The sequence below is a fragment of the Salvelinus namaycush genome, chromosome 3, assembly GCF_016432855.1.
Source record: "Salvelinus namaycush isolate Seneca chromosome 3, SaNama_1.0, whole genome shotgun sequence".
Lineage (NCBI taxonomy): Eukaryota > Metazoa > Chordata > Actinopteri > Salmoniformes > Salmonidae > Salvelinus > Salvelinus namaycush.
In genome coordinates this window covers 57,713,046-57,727,030 of record NC_052309.1, presented here as the reverse complement: position 1 = coordinate 57,727,030, position 13,985 = coordinate 57,713,046, and the positions used below count along the sequence as shown (strand labels likewise).

Below are 13,985 nucleotides of genomic sequence, written 5' to 3'. Positions count from 1 at the left end.
CCAGGGAGAGCTTTGTACGCTTCTCTGTGTGTGGAGTAAAGGTGGTCTAGAGTTTTTTTCCCTCTGGTTGCACTTATAACATGCTGGTAGAAATTTGGTAAAACTGATTTCAGTTTGCCTGCATTAAAATCCCCGGCAGCACCGCTTCTGGATGAACATTTTCTTGTTTGCTTATGGCCTTATACAGCTCGTTGAGTGTGGTCTTAGTGCCAGCATCGGTTTATGGTGGTAAATAGACAGCTACGAATAACTCTCTTGGTAAATAGTGTGGTCTACAGCGTATCATGAGATACTCTACCTCAGGCGAGCAAAACCTTGAGACTTCCCTAATATTAGATTTCGTGCACCAGCTGTTATTTACAAATATATACAGACCACCACCCTTTGTCTTATAGGCAGCTGTTCTATCTTGCCGATGCACCGAAAACCCAGCCAGCTTTATTTTATCCATGTCGTCGTTCAGCCATGACTCGGTGAAACATAAGAGATTACAGTTTTTAATGTCCTGCTGATAGGATAGTCTTGATCGGAGCTCATCCATTTTATTATCCAATGATTGCATGTTGGCTAATAGGACTGATGGTAGAGGCGGATTACCCACTCATCGTCGGATCCTTACAAGGCACCCCGACCTACGTCCCCGATATCTCTGTCTCTTCTTCATGCAAATGATAGGGATGTGGGCCTTGTTAGAATTAGGATAACATTCCCTTAATGTCAAACCAAACTTACCCAGAACATAGTAACCATGTTCTCAGAATATCCAATGTTAAAATGTTCTAGACATATTTCATGGGACATTGCAAGAACATTTATGTCCAGTTCTCTGTTGTAAACTTGTTGTAACTTAGCCTACTTGTTTGTTTTATTTATTTGGTGAATTATCAATCGTTGTGACAGTTACTTACAGACCATCTGTGTAGTCTTCTGCTAGGTAAATGCCTACAGGCCTAGCCCTAGGTACAGGCCTACTGTTATGTTCTTAAACCAGATTTTGTATGACTTTATTGTATTTTTGTGTCGATGTTGAACTATTTTCTGAGTGGCAATGGCGGGAGAATGACCATCAGTGTTGTTGTAAAAACAGACCGCTCCTATGACATGCGCGTCTTAAGCCGCCAGAGCAGGCTAGTCCATCTTTCTCAGGCATGAACTGACAGGACAAGAGGGGTAGGACACACAACTCATTTAAGCTGCACAGCAGTTGGAACTGTCCGGCAAACAAAGTGGTAAAAAAAACATGACTCTGCCCTCTTGACATATAAAAGTATGGAAGCCTCTAACAAACTAAACTTAAGAATTAAAATAATACCATAGTCTGTCAAAAAAGATGAGGCATGATAGCCCACATGCTGGTACAGTGGTAGGATCTTAATTTGATCACTCTGTTGCCGGATAACTTTCATGCAATGCAGGAAATATACAATTTGCAGTGTATTCAAGGTTTAAAAAGGTTTAGAAAGGCTTAAAAAGGTTTTTAAAGTTTGTAAATACCACTTTGAAATGTCAGACTTGATTTTCCCTTACAATTGTTTTTATCAACCCCTACAAAAATGTCCATTAATTATAATCCACATAATATTTCACATTTCCTGTTGTGAATAATCCTGTCTCAGGATTATTTTCCTGCTGTCGGAAACTGGCTCAAATTAAGATCTTATATCTGTATGCAATATGCACAACTGCCATTGAGCCGAGAAAAATAAACAAAGGAGAGATAATTGAAGGCTGTAGAAGAGTCCGTTCAAGAGAGCAAATAGAAAGACAGTGAAAGAGAAGGTATTACACTTGTCTTGTGACACCTTTTAGCTTGTCCTCTCATTTGCCTTTCCTGTCTCCATCTCTAATGTACTCTGTTGAATAGTGGTGCTTGAGTGGACTGGCTCAATATTTGCATGGAGAGAGAGAGAGTGTGTGTGGACCTCGCTTTGTGCACAGGTGCATTGTCATGCTGAAACAGGAAAGGGCCTTCCTTAAACTGTTGCCACAAAGTTGGCAGCACAGAATCGTCTAGAATGTAATTGTATGCTGTAGCTTTAAGATTTCCCTTCATGGAAATAAGGGGCCTAGCCCAAACCATGAAAAACAGCCCCATACCATTATTCCTCCTCCACCAAACTTTACAGTTGGCGCTATGCATTGGGGCAGGTAGCTTTCTCCTGGCATCCACCAAATCCAGATTCGTGCCGTCGGACTGCCAGATGGTGAAGCGTGATTTATCACTCCAGAGAACGTGTTTCCACTGCTCCAGAGTTCAACGCTGGTCTGAACAATCGGAATCCACCCTTCAAGATTGTTTTGATCACACGGACTGGGACATGCTCCGGGTAACCTCGGAGAATAATATCGACGTATATACGCTGATTCGGTGAGTGAGTTTATAAGGAAGTGCATAGGAGATGTTGTATCCACTGTGACTATTAAAACCTACCCTCACCAGAAACCGTGGATGGATGGCAGCATACGCGCAAAACTGAAAGCACGAACCACCGCATTTAACCATGGAAAGGTGACTGGGTTATGGCCGAATACAAACAGTGTAGTTATTCCCTCCGCAAGGCAATCAAACAAGCAAAATGTCAGTATAGAGACAAAGTGGAGTCGCAATTCAACGGCTCAGACACAAGACGTATGTGGCAGGGTCTACAGTCAATCACAGACTACAAAAAGAATACCAGCCACGTCACGGACGCTTCCAGACAAACTAAACACCTTCTTTGCCCGCTTTGAGGATAATACAGTGACACCGACGCGGCCCGCTACCAAGGACTGTGGGCTCTCCTTCTCCGTGGCCAACGTGAGTAAGACATTTAAATGTGTTTGCCCTCACAAGGCTGCCGGCTCAGACGACATCCCAAGCTGCATCCTCAAAGCATGCGCAGACCAGCTGGCTGGTGTGTTTACGGACATATTCAATCTCGCCCTATCCCAGTCTGCTGTCCCCACATGCTTCAAGATGGCCACCATTATTCCTGTACTCAAGAAGGCAAAGGTAACTGAACTAAATGACAGCGCAACAGCGCCTCTTCAACTTCAGGAGGCTGAAGAAATTTGGCTTAAGGTCACAGTTAAGGTCACAGTTATGAAATATTAGGACACTAAAGAGACCTTTCTACTGACTCTGAAAAACACCACAAGATAGATCCCCAGGGTCCCTGCTCATCTGCGTGAACATGCCTTAGTCATGCTGCAAGGAGGAATGAGGACGGCAGATGTGGCCAGGGCAATAAATTGCAATGTCCGTACTGTGAGACGCCTAAGACAGTGCTACAGTGAGACAGGATGGAAAGCTGATCATCCTCGCAGTGGCAGACCATGTGTAACAACACCTGCACAGGATCGGTACATCTGAACATCACACCTGCGGGACAGGTACAGGATGGCAACAACAACTGCCCGAGTTACAACAGCAATGCACAATCTCTCCATCAGTGCTCAGACAGTCTGCAATAGGCTGAGATTGCACTTCACTGACGAGTCACGGTTTTGTCTCACCAGGGGTGATGGTCAGATTCACGTTTATCGTCGAAGGAATGAGCGTTACACCGAGGCCTGTACTCTGGAGATTCTCTGGAGATTGATTTTGACCCCCCCTTTGTTCAGGGACACATTATTAAATTTCTGTTAGTCACATGTCTGTGAAACTTGTTCAGTTTATGTCTCAGTTGTTGAATCTTGTTATATTCCTACAAATATTTACACATGTTAAGTTTGCTGAAAATAAACGCAGTTGACAGTGAGATGACGTTTCTTTTTTTGCTGAGTTTAGGTAGAGTTATTAAAGTGACTATGCATAGATAATAACAACAGAGAGTATCAGCAGTGTAAAAGGGGGGGGGGACAATGCAAATAGTCTGGGTAGCCATTTGATTAGATTTGCAGGAGTCTTATGGCTTGGGGGTAGAAGCTGTTTAGAAGCCTCTTGGACCTAGACTTGGCACTCCGGTACCGCTTGCCGTGCGGTAGCAGAGAGAACAGTCTATGACTACGGTGGCTGAATTCTTTGACAATTTTTAGGGCCTTCCTCTGACACCGCCCGGTATAGAGGTCCTGGATGGCAGGAAGCTTGGCCCCATTGACGTACTGGGCCAGACGCACTACCCTCTGTAGTGCCTTGTCTGGTGAGTATGCAGGCCATGGAGGAACTGTGACATTTTCAGCTTCCAGGAATTGTGTACAGATTCTTGCGACATGCATTATCATGCTGAAACTTTTTATTTAACATTTATTTAACTAGGCAAGTCAGTTAAGAACAAATTCTTATTTACAATGACGGCCTACCCCGGCCAAACCCTAACCCGGACGACGCTGGGCCAATTGTGCACCGCCCTATGGGACTCCCAATCACAGCCGGTTGTGATACAGCCTGGAATCGAACCAGGGTCTGTAGTGACACCTCTAGCACTGAGATGCAGTGCCTTAGACCGCTGCGCCACTCGGGAGCCCAGATGAGGTTATGGCGGCGGGTGAATGGCGCGACAATGAGCCTCAGGATCTCGGCACGGTATCTCTGTGCATTCAAATTGCCATCGATAAAACGCGATTGTGTTCGTGGTGTGTAGTTTATGCCTGCAAATACCATAACCCCACTCCCACCATGGGTCGCTCTGCTCGCCCACACGCCATTCACACTGTCTGCCATCTGCCCATTACAGTTGCAACTGGGATTCATCCGTGAAGAGCTCACTTCTCCAGCATGCCAGTGGCCATCGAAGGTGAGAATTTGCCCACTGAAGTTGGTTGCGACACCGAACTGCAGTCAGGTTAAGACCCTGGTGAGGACGACGAGCACGCAGATGAGCTTCCCTGAGATGGTTTATCACAGTTTGTGCAGAAATTGTTTGGTTGTGCAAACCCAGTTTCATCAGCTGTCCGGGCGGCTGCCCTCAGAAGATCCTACAGGTTCTGGACTGGCATGATTACAAGTGGTCTACGGATGTGAGGCCGGTTGGACGTACTGCCAAATTTTCTAAAACAACGTTGGAGGCGGCTTATGGTAGAGAAATGAACATTTAAATATATTTCAACAGCTCCGGTGGCTATTCCTGCAGTCAGCATGCCAATTGCACGCTCCCTCAAAACTTCAGAAATCTGTGGCGTTGTGTGACAAAACTCCACATTTTAGGGTGGCCTTTTATTGCCCCCAGCACAAGTTGCACCTGCGTAATGATCATGCCGTTTAATCAGCTTCTTGATATGCCACATCTGTCAGGTGGATAGATGATCTTGGCGAAGGAGAAATGCTCAGCAACATGAATGTAAACAAAATGTGAGAGAAATAAGCTTTTTGTGCATATGAAAAATGCCTGGGATCATTTATTTCAGCTCATGAAACACTTTACATGTTGTCTTTATATGTTTGTTAAGTGTAGTTTTAAACTTATTTTGGGCAATTAAAAAAAATAATATGCTTAGGCCTATTCAGGGAGAGAAGCATCAATCGGTCCTCTTGCTTGCTGAAAGGCTATGAAATAGACTACAACTGTGGCAATGAACTAGCGGGGAAGTTTGAATGGCGAGAGCAACGTGTAGCTCTGGTGTGATGTGATCACATTGGCTAAGTTGATACATTGCTGCACTGATGCATTGCAAACGTTAAAAAACTGGCAGTGAAAAATGCAAGAATTCATTGACACAACGAACCCACAGACCTGTCAGTGGCCGTGCGCGAATAACAATTTATATTGGTCAACGGCCTATTTTCAGATGTCAAAAGACGGCCAAATCAAACCTGTTCGAATAAATAGTTGACGGATTGCAGCAGGGCGATATTTTGCCATTGGTGTTAGATGTGTCATAAACAAGATGTCCTCTTAATTTGTTTCGTCCGAGTAAAATAATGGAGGTCCCTCTTGTCTTGACCAATTTTGGTAAAATCCTCCTTTAGTTTTAATGCCCTCCCCCCTCTTGTTTGGAATAACCTGCAAAATTCCTTGCATCTTTATTCCCTCGTGTCGCTAGGGCAGTTTAGGACTCTGGTGTTAAAGGAGAATTTTCCTATTTTTGAAGTAAATCTCTTGTTTTGATGTAAATGACATGTTATAGAAGGGTCCAGACACTTTTTTTGTGATTTGGCTTATGTGGTGGAAGTTACCACTAAGGACTCCAAGTCAAAGTTAAATTAGCATATCTTTATTATCACGGCCAGAGAGGTTACAACCAACTTAATTCTCAAAGTACAAGTCTGTCAGAACCTCTGAAGGGGTGCTCCCCTTCAGCACTCTTTATACTCATGCCCAAACTAGGAGTCTCTGCTCTCAGGGCGCAATAGGCTGATCATGATCTTGCACACATAGTTTCTAGGCGTTGGGCCAAAGTAACTATATGTTCCCTTCTTTCTGTTCTTCTATCAGTCCTCTCCCTGAGAGCAGTCACAGAACATCCTAACACAATAATCAGGAAACAACACACTACATGTAGTCACGCATTTGCAGAGACACAGAGGACACAAAAAATGTCCACTACACTTGCTTTTGAGAAACTTACCGCAGCCGCAATTCACTTTCTCATTGCTCGTTGTGCAGTATCAGGGCACGCAAAATACATGCTCCAAAAACACCCAAATACGTCCTTCTAGAAACAGAAATTGTCTGAGTATAGTGATGTAGGTCTTTAGATGTTGTACACATTAAATTGTGCCATTCTGAACTTAATCCGCAATGTTATATTCCATTTTATGCGAGCCGTTTCTTCTACAAGCTGTACTGCGCAGGATGTGTCTTGTACTATAGAGACACACTCGATCTGCACAGCTGTATGGGGGAAACAACGCAACTTGACCAAAATTGATATTTTAAAATCTCTCCCCCCTTTCTTCCTCTTTCTACCTCTGTAACTTATGATCTCTGACATCAGTGCTCTGTTACTGAGTGTACAAAACATTAGGAACACCTGCTTTTTCCATGACAGACTGACCAGGTGAATCCAGGTGAAAGCTATGATCCCTTATTGATGTCACTTGTTAAATCCACTTCAGTCAGTGTAGATGAAGGGGAGGAGACAGGTTAAAGAAGGATTTTAAAATATTGAGACAATTGAGACATTTATTGTGTATGTATGTGTGCCATTCAGAAGGTGAATGGGCAAGACAGAAGATTTAAGTACCTTTGAACGCGGTATGGCAGTAGGTGCCAGGCACACCAGTTTGATTGTGTCAAGAACTGCAGGGTTTTTCACGCTCAACAGTTTCTCGTGTGTATCAAGAATGGTCCACCACCCAAAGGACATCCAGCCAAATTGACACAACTGTGGGAAGCATTGGAGTCAACATGGGCCAGCATCCTTGTGGAACGCTTTCAACACCTTCCAGAGTCCATGCCTCGACAAATTGAGGGCAAAAGGGGATGCAACTCAATATTAGGAAAATGTTCCTAATGTTTTGTGCACTCAGTTAAAGTCCTCAGATGACCCAAAATCCCTAGCAGCCCGCGCACAATAACGTGTGTTCAGTCCACACATACACTACTTAGGTATTCCCCACATTTACTGCAGTTTTTTAAATCACTTTTGGTGCTATTGTAACAGTACTCTTCTTGCGTTGTGTACAATCAATCATCGACACGAACTCCAACTTGTATCACCAGTCATGGAGCTTTATTCTGATAGAAACAGCACAAAATTGCACATCATGCAATGCACGGCTCACCATCCAACTCTGCACTCACGCACTGTACAAAATATACGAACCCCCCCACCAGACACAGTAAGTTGCTAGCTAGTATTAGCGGGAATTCTCTACAACAAAATGCACAACAAATATTCACCAAAAAACGCTGCATCTTACGTGTGATGTTCGAATAACATTTACAAACAAATTGATATAAATTGTACATTTAAATCATCACTTGGGATTATAAAAATCACTTTTGACGTACAGTGCTTTGCAACCAACAACTTACCGCTGGTTTGGTGCTTGTTCACTGGGACGATTCTAACTGAAACATCCTCCCTCGTTTGCAAGCTATGCAAACCAGCCAATAAGATGCCATGTTGAGTAGGTGAAGGCAAGACAAAACTAAAACCAAAAACCCATTGGCTTAACAATAAAGTGGCAAGGGGAATCACCAATATAACCCTGTTACACTATTGTCACAAGTATGTGGGGAATTTTCTAAACAAAACTCTAAACTGGTAATGCATTCAGTCTTGCATTCAAAACCTTTCATTGTGCATTAATTTTGTTTGTAGACATCTTTCACCACACAACCATTGATCCAACATATACAGTTGAAGTCAGAAGTTTACATACACCTTAGCCAAATACATTTAAACTCAGTTTTTCACAATTCCTGACATTTAATCCAAGTAAAAATTCCCTGTCTTAGGTCAGTTAGGATCACCACTTTATTTTAAGAATGTGAAATGTCAGAATAATAGTAGAGAGAATGATCTATTTCAGCTTTTATTTCTTTCATCATATTCCCAGTGGGTCAGAAGTTTACATACACTCAATTAGTATTTGGTAGCATTGCCTTTAAATAGTTTAACTTGGGTCCAATGTTTCGGGTAGCCTTCCACAAGCTTCCCACAATAAATTGGGTGAATTTTTGCCCATTCCTCCTGACAGAGCTGGTGTAACTGAGTCAGGTTTGTAGGCCTCCTTGCTCGCACACGCTTTTTCAGGTCTGCCCACAAATGTTCTATAGGATTGAGGTCAGGGCTTTGTGATGGCCACTCCAATACCTTGACTTTGTTGTCCTTAAGCCATTTTGTCACAACTTTGGAAGTATGCTTGGGGTCATTGTCCATTTGGAAGACCCATTTGCGACCAAGCTTTAACTTCCTGACTGATGTCTTGAGATGTTGCTTCAATATATCCACAGAATTTTCCTACCTCATGATGCCATCTATTTTGTGAAGTGCACCAGTCCCTCCTGCAGCAAAGCACTCCCACAACATGATGCTGCCACCCCCGTGCTTCACGGTTGGGAGCAGCCTTTCAGGTTATGTCGATATAGGACTCGTTTTACTGTGGATACAGAGACTTTGTACCCGTTTCCTCCAGCATCTTCACAAGGTCCTTTGCTGTTCTGGGATTGATTTGCGTTTTTCGCACCAAGGTTCATTCATCTCTAGGAGACAGAATGCATCTCCTTCCTGAGCGGTATGACGGCTGCATGGTCCCATGGTGTTTATACTTGCGTACTATTGTTTGTACAGATGAACGTGGTACCTTCAGGCGTTTGGAAATTGCTCCCAAGGATGAACCAGACTTGTGGAGGTCTACAGTTTTAATTCTGAGGTCTTGGCTGATTTATTTTGATTTTCCCATGATGTCAAGCAAAGAGGCACTGAGTTTGAAGGTAGGCCTTGAAATACATCCACAGGTGCACCTCTAATTGACTCAAATTATGTCAATTAGCCTATCAGAAGCTTCTAAAGCCATGACATAATTTTCTGGAATTTTCCAAGCTGTTTAAAGGCGCAGTCAACTTACTATATGTAAACTTCTGACCCACTGGAATTGTGATACAGTGAATTATAAGTGAAATAATCTGTCTGTAAACAATTGTTGGAAAAATGACGTGTGTCATGCACAAAGTAGATGTCCTAACCGACTTGCCAAAACTATAGTTTGTTAACAAGAAATATGTGGAGTGGTTGAAAAACAAGTTTTAATGACTCCAACCTAAGTGTATGTAAACTTCCGACTTCAACTGTATGTTTACTGTGAAATATAATGACTACATTGGTTTAATCACCAAAACATAACATAATGATATCGTCGCAATAAAGTTATTTTAACAACCAGTTAATCCAATAGCAAAAAATACAAAATACATGTTTAACAATTGCCCTTTTAATGTAATCTACAGCACTGTAAATGACAGTACCATACACTGTTTTAACATTAGCCAATACACTTGCACCAACCATAAAACTTTACTAAACATCAAATGTCCATAATTTCTTTCCCATGTGTGATTAAAGGTGTGATCATTGAAGGCATCTTTCACAATGTAATCAAATCAAAGACATTTAAGAAACATAATGTTTAGCAGGCACAAGTTTGCATCAATCCTTTCCTAAGCATTTGGCCATAGGTTCTCATTGAAATCGCAGTAAATTTAACTGTTTATGCACATGGGGGACAAAATCATCAAAGTAGTACATTTGAGTGTATATATAGAGTATATGATTTTTTTTTACAGACATAGATTTTAATTATGAAGTTCTCAAAATCTATATTAGGCAAACCAGTTTACATGTAAAATCAATAGGTTTACAAAAAGTTTAGGTGATAATCAATTAAAAGCAGTCGGATTAAGTAAGAGAAACAAATTTTCACAAAAGAGAAAAGACTCATATCAAAAGTAATGTGAGCATTGCATTGTGAAAGGACATTATTTTATTTGAACATTTATTGCAATGTGAAACATGTATTTCTAGATGAAATTTTGTGTGTTAATGTGCTTAGAGTTTTTAAACACATTTTTGATGATCTCTTTTGAGTTTTGTTCTAAGAGAACAATGTACCCGTATGTTACTTGTGAAAATTGCACCAAAGCGATAAAAAAATGTAACAAAGGGAAGCAGAGCCGAGAGCTGCCCAGTGACACGAGCCTACCAGACGAGCTAAATACCTTCCATGCTCGCTTCGAGGCAAGTAACACTGAAACATGCATGAGAGCATCAGTTGTTTCGGATGACTGTGTGATCACGCTCTCCGCAGCCGATGTGAGTAAGACCTTTAAACAGGTCAACATTCACAAGGCCGCAGGGCCAGCCGGATTACCAGGACGTGTACTCCGAGCATGCACTGACCAACTGGCAAGTGTCTTCACTGACATTTTCAACCTCTCCCTGTCTGTGTCTGTAATACCAACATGTTTCAAGCAGACCACCATAGTCCCTGTGCCCAGGAACACTAAGGTAATCTGCCTAAATGACTACAGACCAATAGCACTCACGTCTGTAGCCATGAAATGCTTTGAAAGGCTGGTCATGGCTCACATCAGCACCAAGTTTAGGTTCAAGAGGCTCCTAAACAGCTTCTACAACCAAGCCATAAGACTCCTGAACAGCTAATCAAATGGCTACCCAGCTCATGTACACAGTGTACATCCAGTTTAGCATAAAATTTAACATCTGTAGCTTGTTAGGTAACAGCGACTAACAGTTACCCAATGTCTTTCCCTCACAGAGTTGGATCCCCAAGATCATCAAGAAGAGAGTGTGCACCACATTCATAGAGGACTGTTTTAGGTACAGCCTCTCTCTGGGTTGCCGTGTGTGTCTGTGGTCTGTGTTTTTGATTTTGTGAATTGTCTGTTCACTGTAATGACTGGCTGTGTGTGTGTGTATGTGTGTGTGTATATGTGTGCGTATTCATGTGTGTCTTTGTCTCTCTCTGCCCCTGTCAGTAATGGGGCGCTGTGCCAGTGCGGGGGTGTGCGTGAAACACACGGCTCCATTGCTACGGGAGACTATTTCGGGGCAGCCATCGTCAGCCAGTGGGATAGCTCTCAGCACTCCTCAGAGTACCCCACTGACGCCTTCGGAGAGTTGGAGTTCGCAGAGGCTGGCAGGAGACACAGCCATGTGGGTAACACACACTCAACTGTGTGCATACACTCATGCACGGGCATGCTAAGAAATACACATGCTAAGACATACAGTACTAGTCAAGGCAAAGAGTGGCTACTTTGAAGAATCTAAAATCTAAAATGTATTTAGATTTGTTTAACACTCTTTTGGTTACTACATGATTTACTACATGAAAATTGTCAAAATAAAGAAAACACTTGAATGAGTAGGTGTGTCCAAACTTTTGACTGGTACTGTACATGGGATTGGTCTCTGTCCCAGGTTGATGACCTGATAGAGGATAGTGTATGTTTGGTCAGTTGGTCCAGCGCTCAATCAATCAGCCCAGGGTATTACTAAAGTATAAATAACACTAGGACACACACACTGCTCTGTCAGTGGCGGGAGGGTGGGTGATTAATGAATTAGATAGTTGGCTTACTGCCCGTCATCTCATAACCATTAAGTGACTCAGCTATAATATATGACCAAAGTATGTGGACACATTCTCGTCAAACATCTAATTCCAATATCATGGGGTTAGTCCCCTCTTTGTTGCTATAACAGCCTCCACTCTTCTGGGAAGGCTTTCCACTAGATGTTGGAACATTGCTGCGGGGACTTGCTTCTATTCAGCCACAAGAGCACTAGTGAGGTCAGGCACTGATGTTGGGCGATTAGGCCAGGCTCTCAGTCGGCGTTCCAATTCATCCCAAAGGTGTTCGATGGGGTTGAGGTCAGAGCTCCGTGAAGGCCAGTCAAGTTCTTCCACACCGATCTCTACAAACCATTTCTATATGGACCCCGCTTTGTGCATGGGTGCATTGTCATGCTGAAACAGGAAAGGGCCTTCCCCAAACTGTTGCCACAAAGTTGGAAGCACAGAATCGTCTAGAATGCTATTGTATGATGTTGCGTTAAAATGTCCCTTCACTGGAAATAAGGGGCCTAGCCCGAACCATGAAAAAGCCCCAGACCATTATTCCCTCCCCCCCCAAACTTTACAGTTGGCATAATGCATTGGGGCAGGTAGCGTTCTCTTGGCATCCGCCAAAACCAGATTCGTCCGTCGGATTTCCAGATGGGGAAGCGTGATTCATCACTCCAGAGAACGCGTTTCCACCCCTCCAGAGTCCAATGGCGGCGAGCTTTACACCACTCCAGCTGACGCTTGGCATTGTGCATAGAGATCATAGGCTTGTGTGCGGCTGCTCAGCCATGGAAACCCATTTCATTAATCTCCCAACGAACAGTTCTTGTGCTGACGTTGCTTCCAGAGGCAATTTGGAACTCGGTATTGAGTGATGCAACCGAGGACAGACTATTTTTATGTGCTTCAGCACTCGGTGGTCCCGTTCTGTGAGCTTGTGTGGCCTACCACTTCACGGCTGTTCCGGTGTTGCTCCTAGACGTTTCCACCTCCCAATATCAGCGCTTACAGCTGACTAGGGCAGCTCCAGCAGGGCATACATTTGACAAACTGACTTGTTGGAAAGGTGGCATCCTATGACGGTCCCTCGTTGAAAGTAACTGAGCTCTTCAGTAAGGCCATTCTATTGACAATTTTTGGAGATTGCATGGCTGTGTGCTCGATATTATACAGTCGTGGCCAAAAGTCTTGAGAATTTTATTGACAATAACATGAAGTTGATGCAAAGAGTCCATATTTGCAGTGTTGACCCTTCTTTTTCAAGACCTCTGCAATCCGCCCTGGCATCAATTAACTTCTGGGCCACATCCTGACTGATGGCAGCCCATTCTTGCATAATCAATGCTTGGAGTTTGTCAGAATTTGTGGGGTTTTGTTTGTCCACCCGCCTCTTGAGGATTGACCACAAGTTCTCAATGGGATTAAGGTCTGGGGAGTTTCCTGGCCATGAACCCAAAATATCGATGTTTTGTTCCCCGAGCCACTTAGTTATTACTTTTGCCTTATGGCAAGGTGCTCCATCATGCTGGAAAAGGCATTGTTCGTCACCAAACTGTTCCTGTCCACCCGCCTCTTGAGGATTGACCACAGGTTCTCAATGGGATTAAGGTCTGGGGAGTTTCCTGGCCATGAACCCAAAATATCGATGTTTTGTTCCCCGAGCCACTTAGTTATTACTTTTGCCTTATGGCAAGGTGCTCCATCATGCTGGAAAAGGCATTGTTCGTCACCAAACTGTTCCTGCATGGTTGGGAGAAGTTTCTCTCGGAGGATGTGTTGGTACCATTCTTTATTCATGGCTGTGTTCTTAGGCAAAATTGTGAGTGAGCCCACTCCCTTGGCTGAGAAGCAACCCCACACATGAATGGTCTCAGGATGCTTTACTGTTGGCATGACACAGGACTGAAGGTAGCGCTCACCTTGTCTTCTCCAGACAAGCTTTTTTCCGGATGCCCCAAACAATCGGAAAGGGGATTCATCAGAGAAAATGACTTTACCCCAGTCCTCAGCAGTCCAATCCCTGTACCTT

The 13,985-nt window shown here is 43.4% G+C and overlaps 1 protein-coding gene across 2 annotated transcripts in view; it reads left to right on the top strand.

The window, feature by feature from the left end:
* Positions 1-13,985, top strand: part of LOC120032868 (transient receptor potential cation channel subfamily M member 4-like) — a 65,896-nt gene that overhangs the window by 6,240 nt on the left and 45,671 nt on the right. For both annotated transcript variants that reach the window (XM_038979095.1, XM_038979086.1), the window contains exons 2-3: positions 11,144-11,205; positions 11,364-11,541. In XM_038979095.1, the coding sequence (XP_038835023.1) occupies positions 11,144-11,205; positions 11,364-11,541 (240 nt within the window). The remainder of the gene's footprint in view (positions 1-11,143; positions 11,206-11,363; positions 11,542-13,985) is intronic.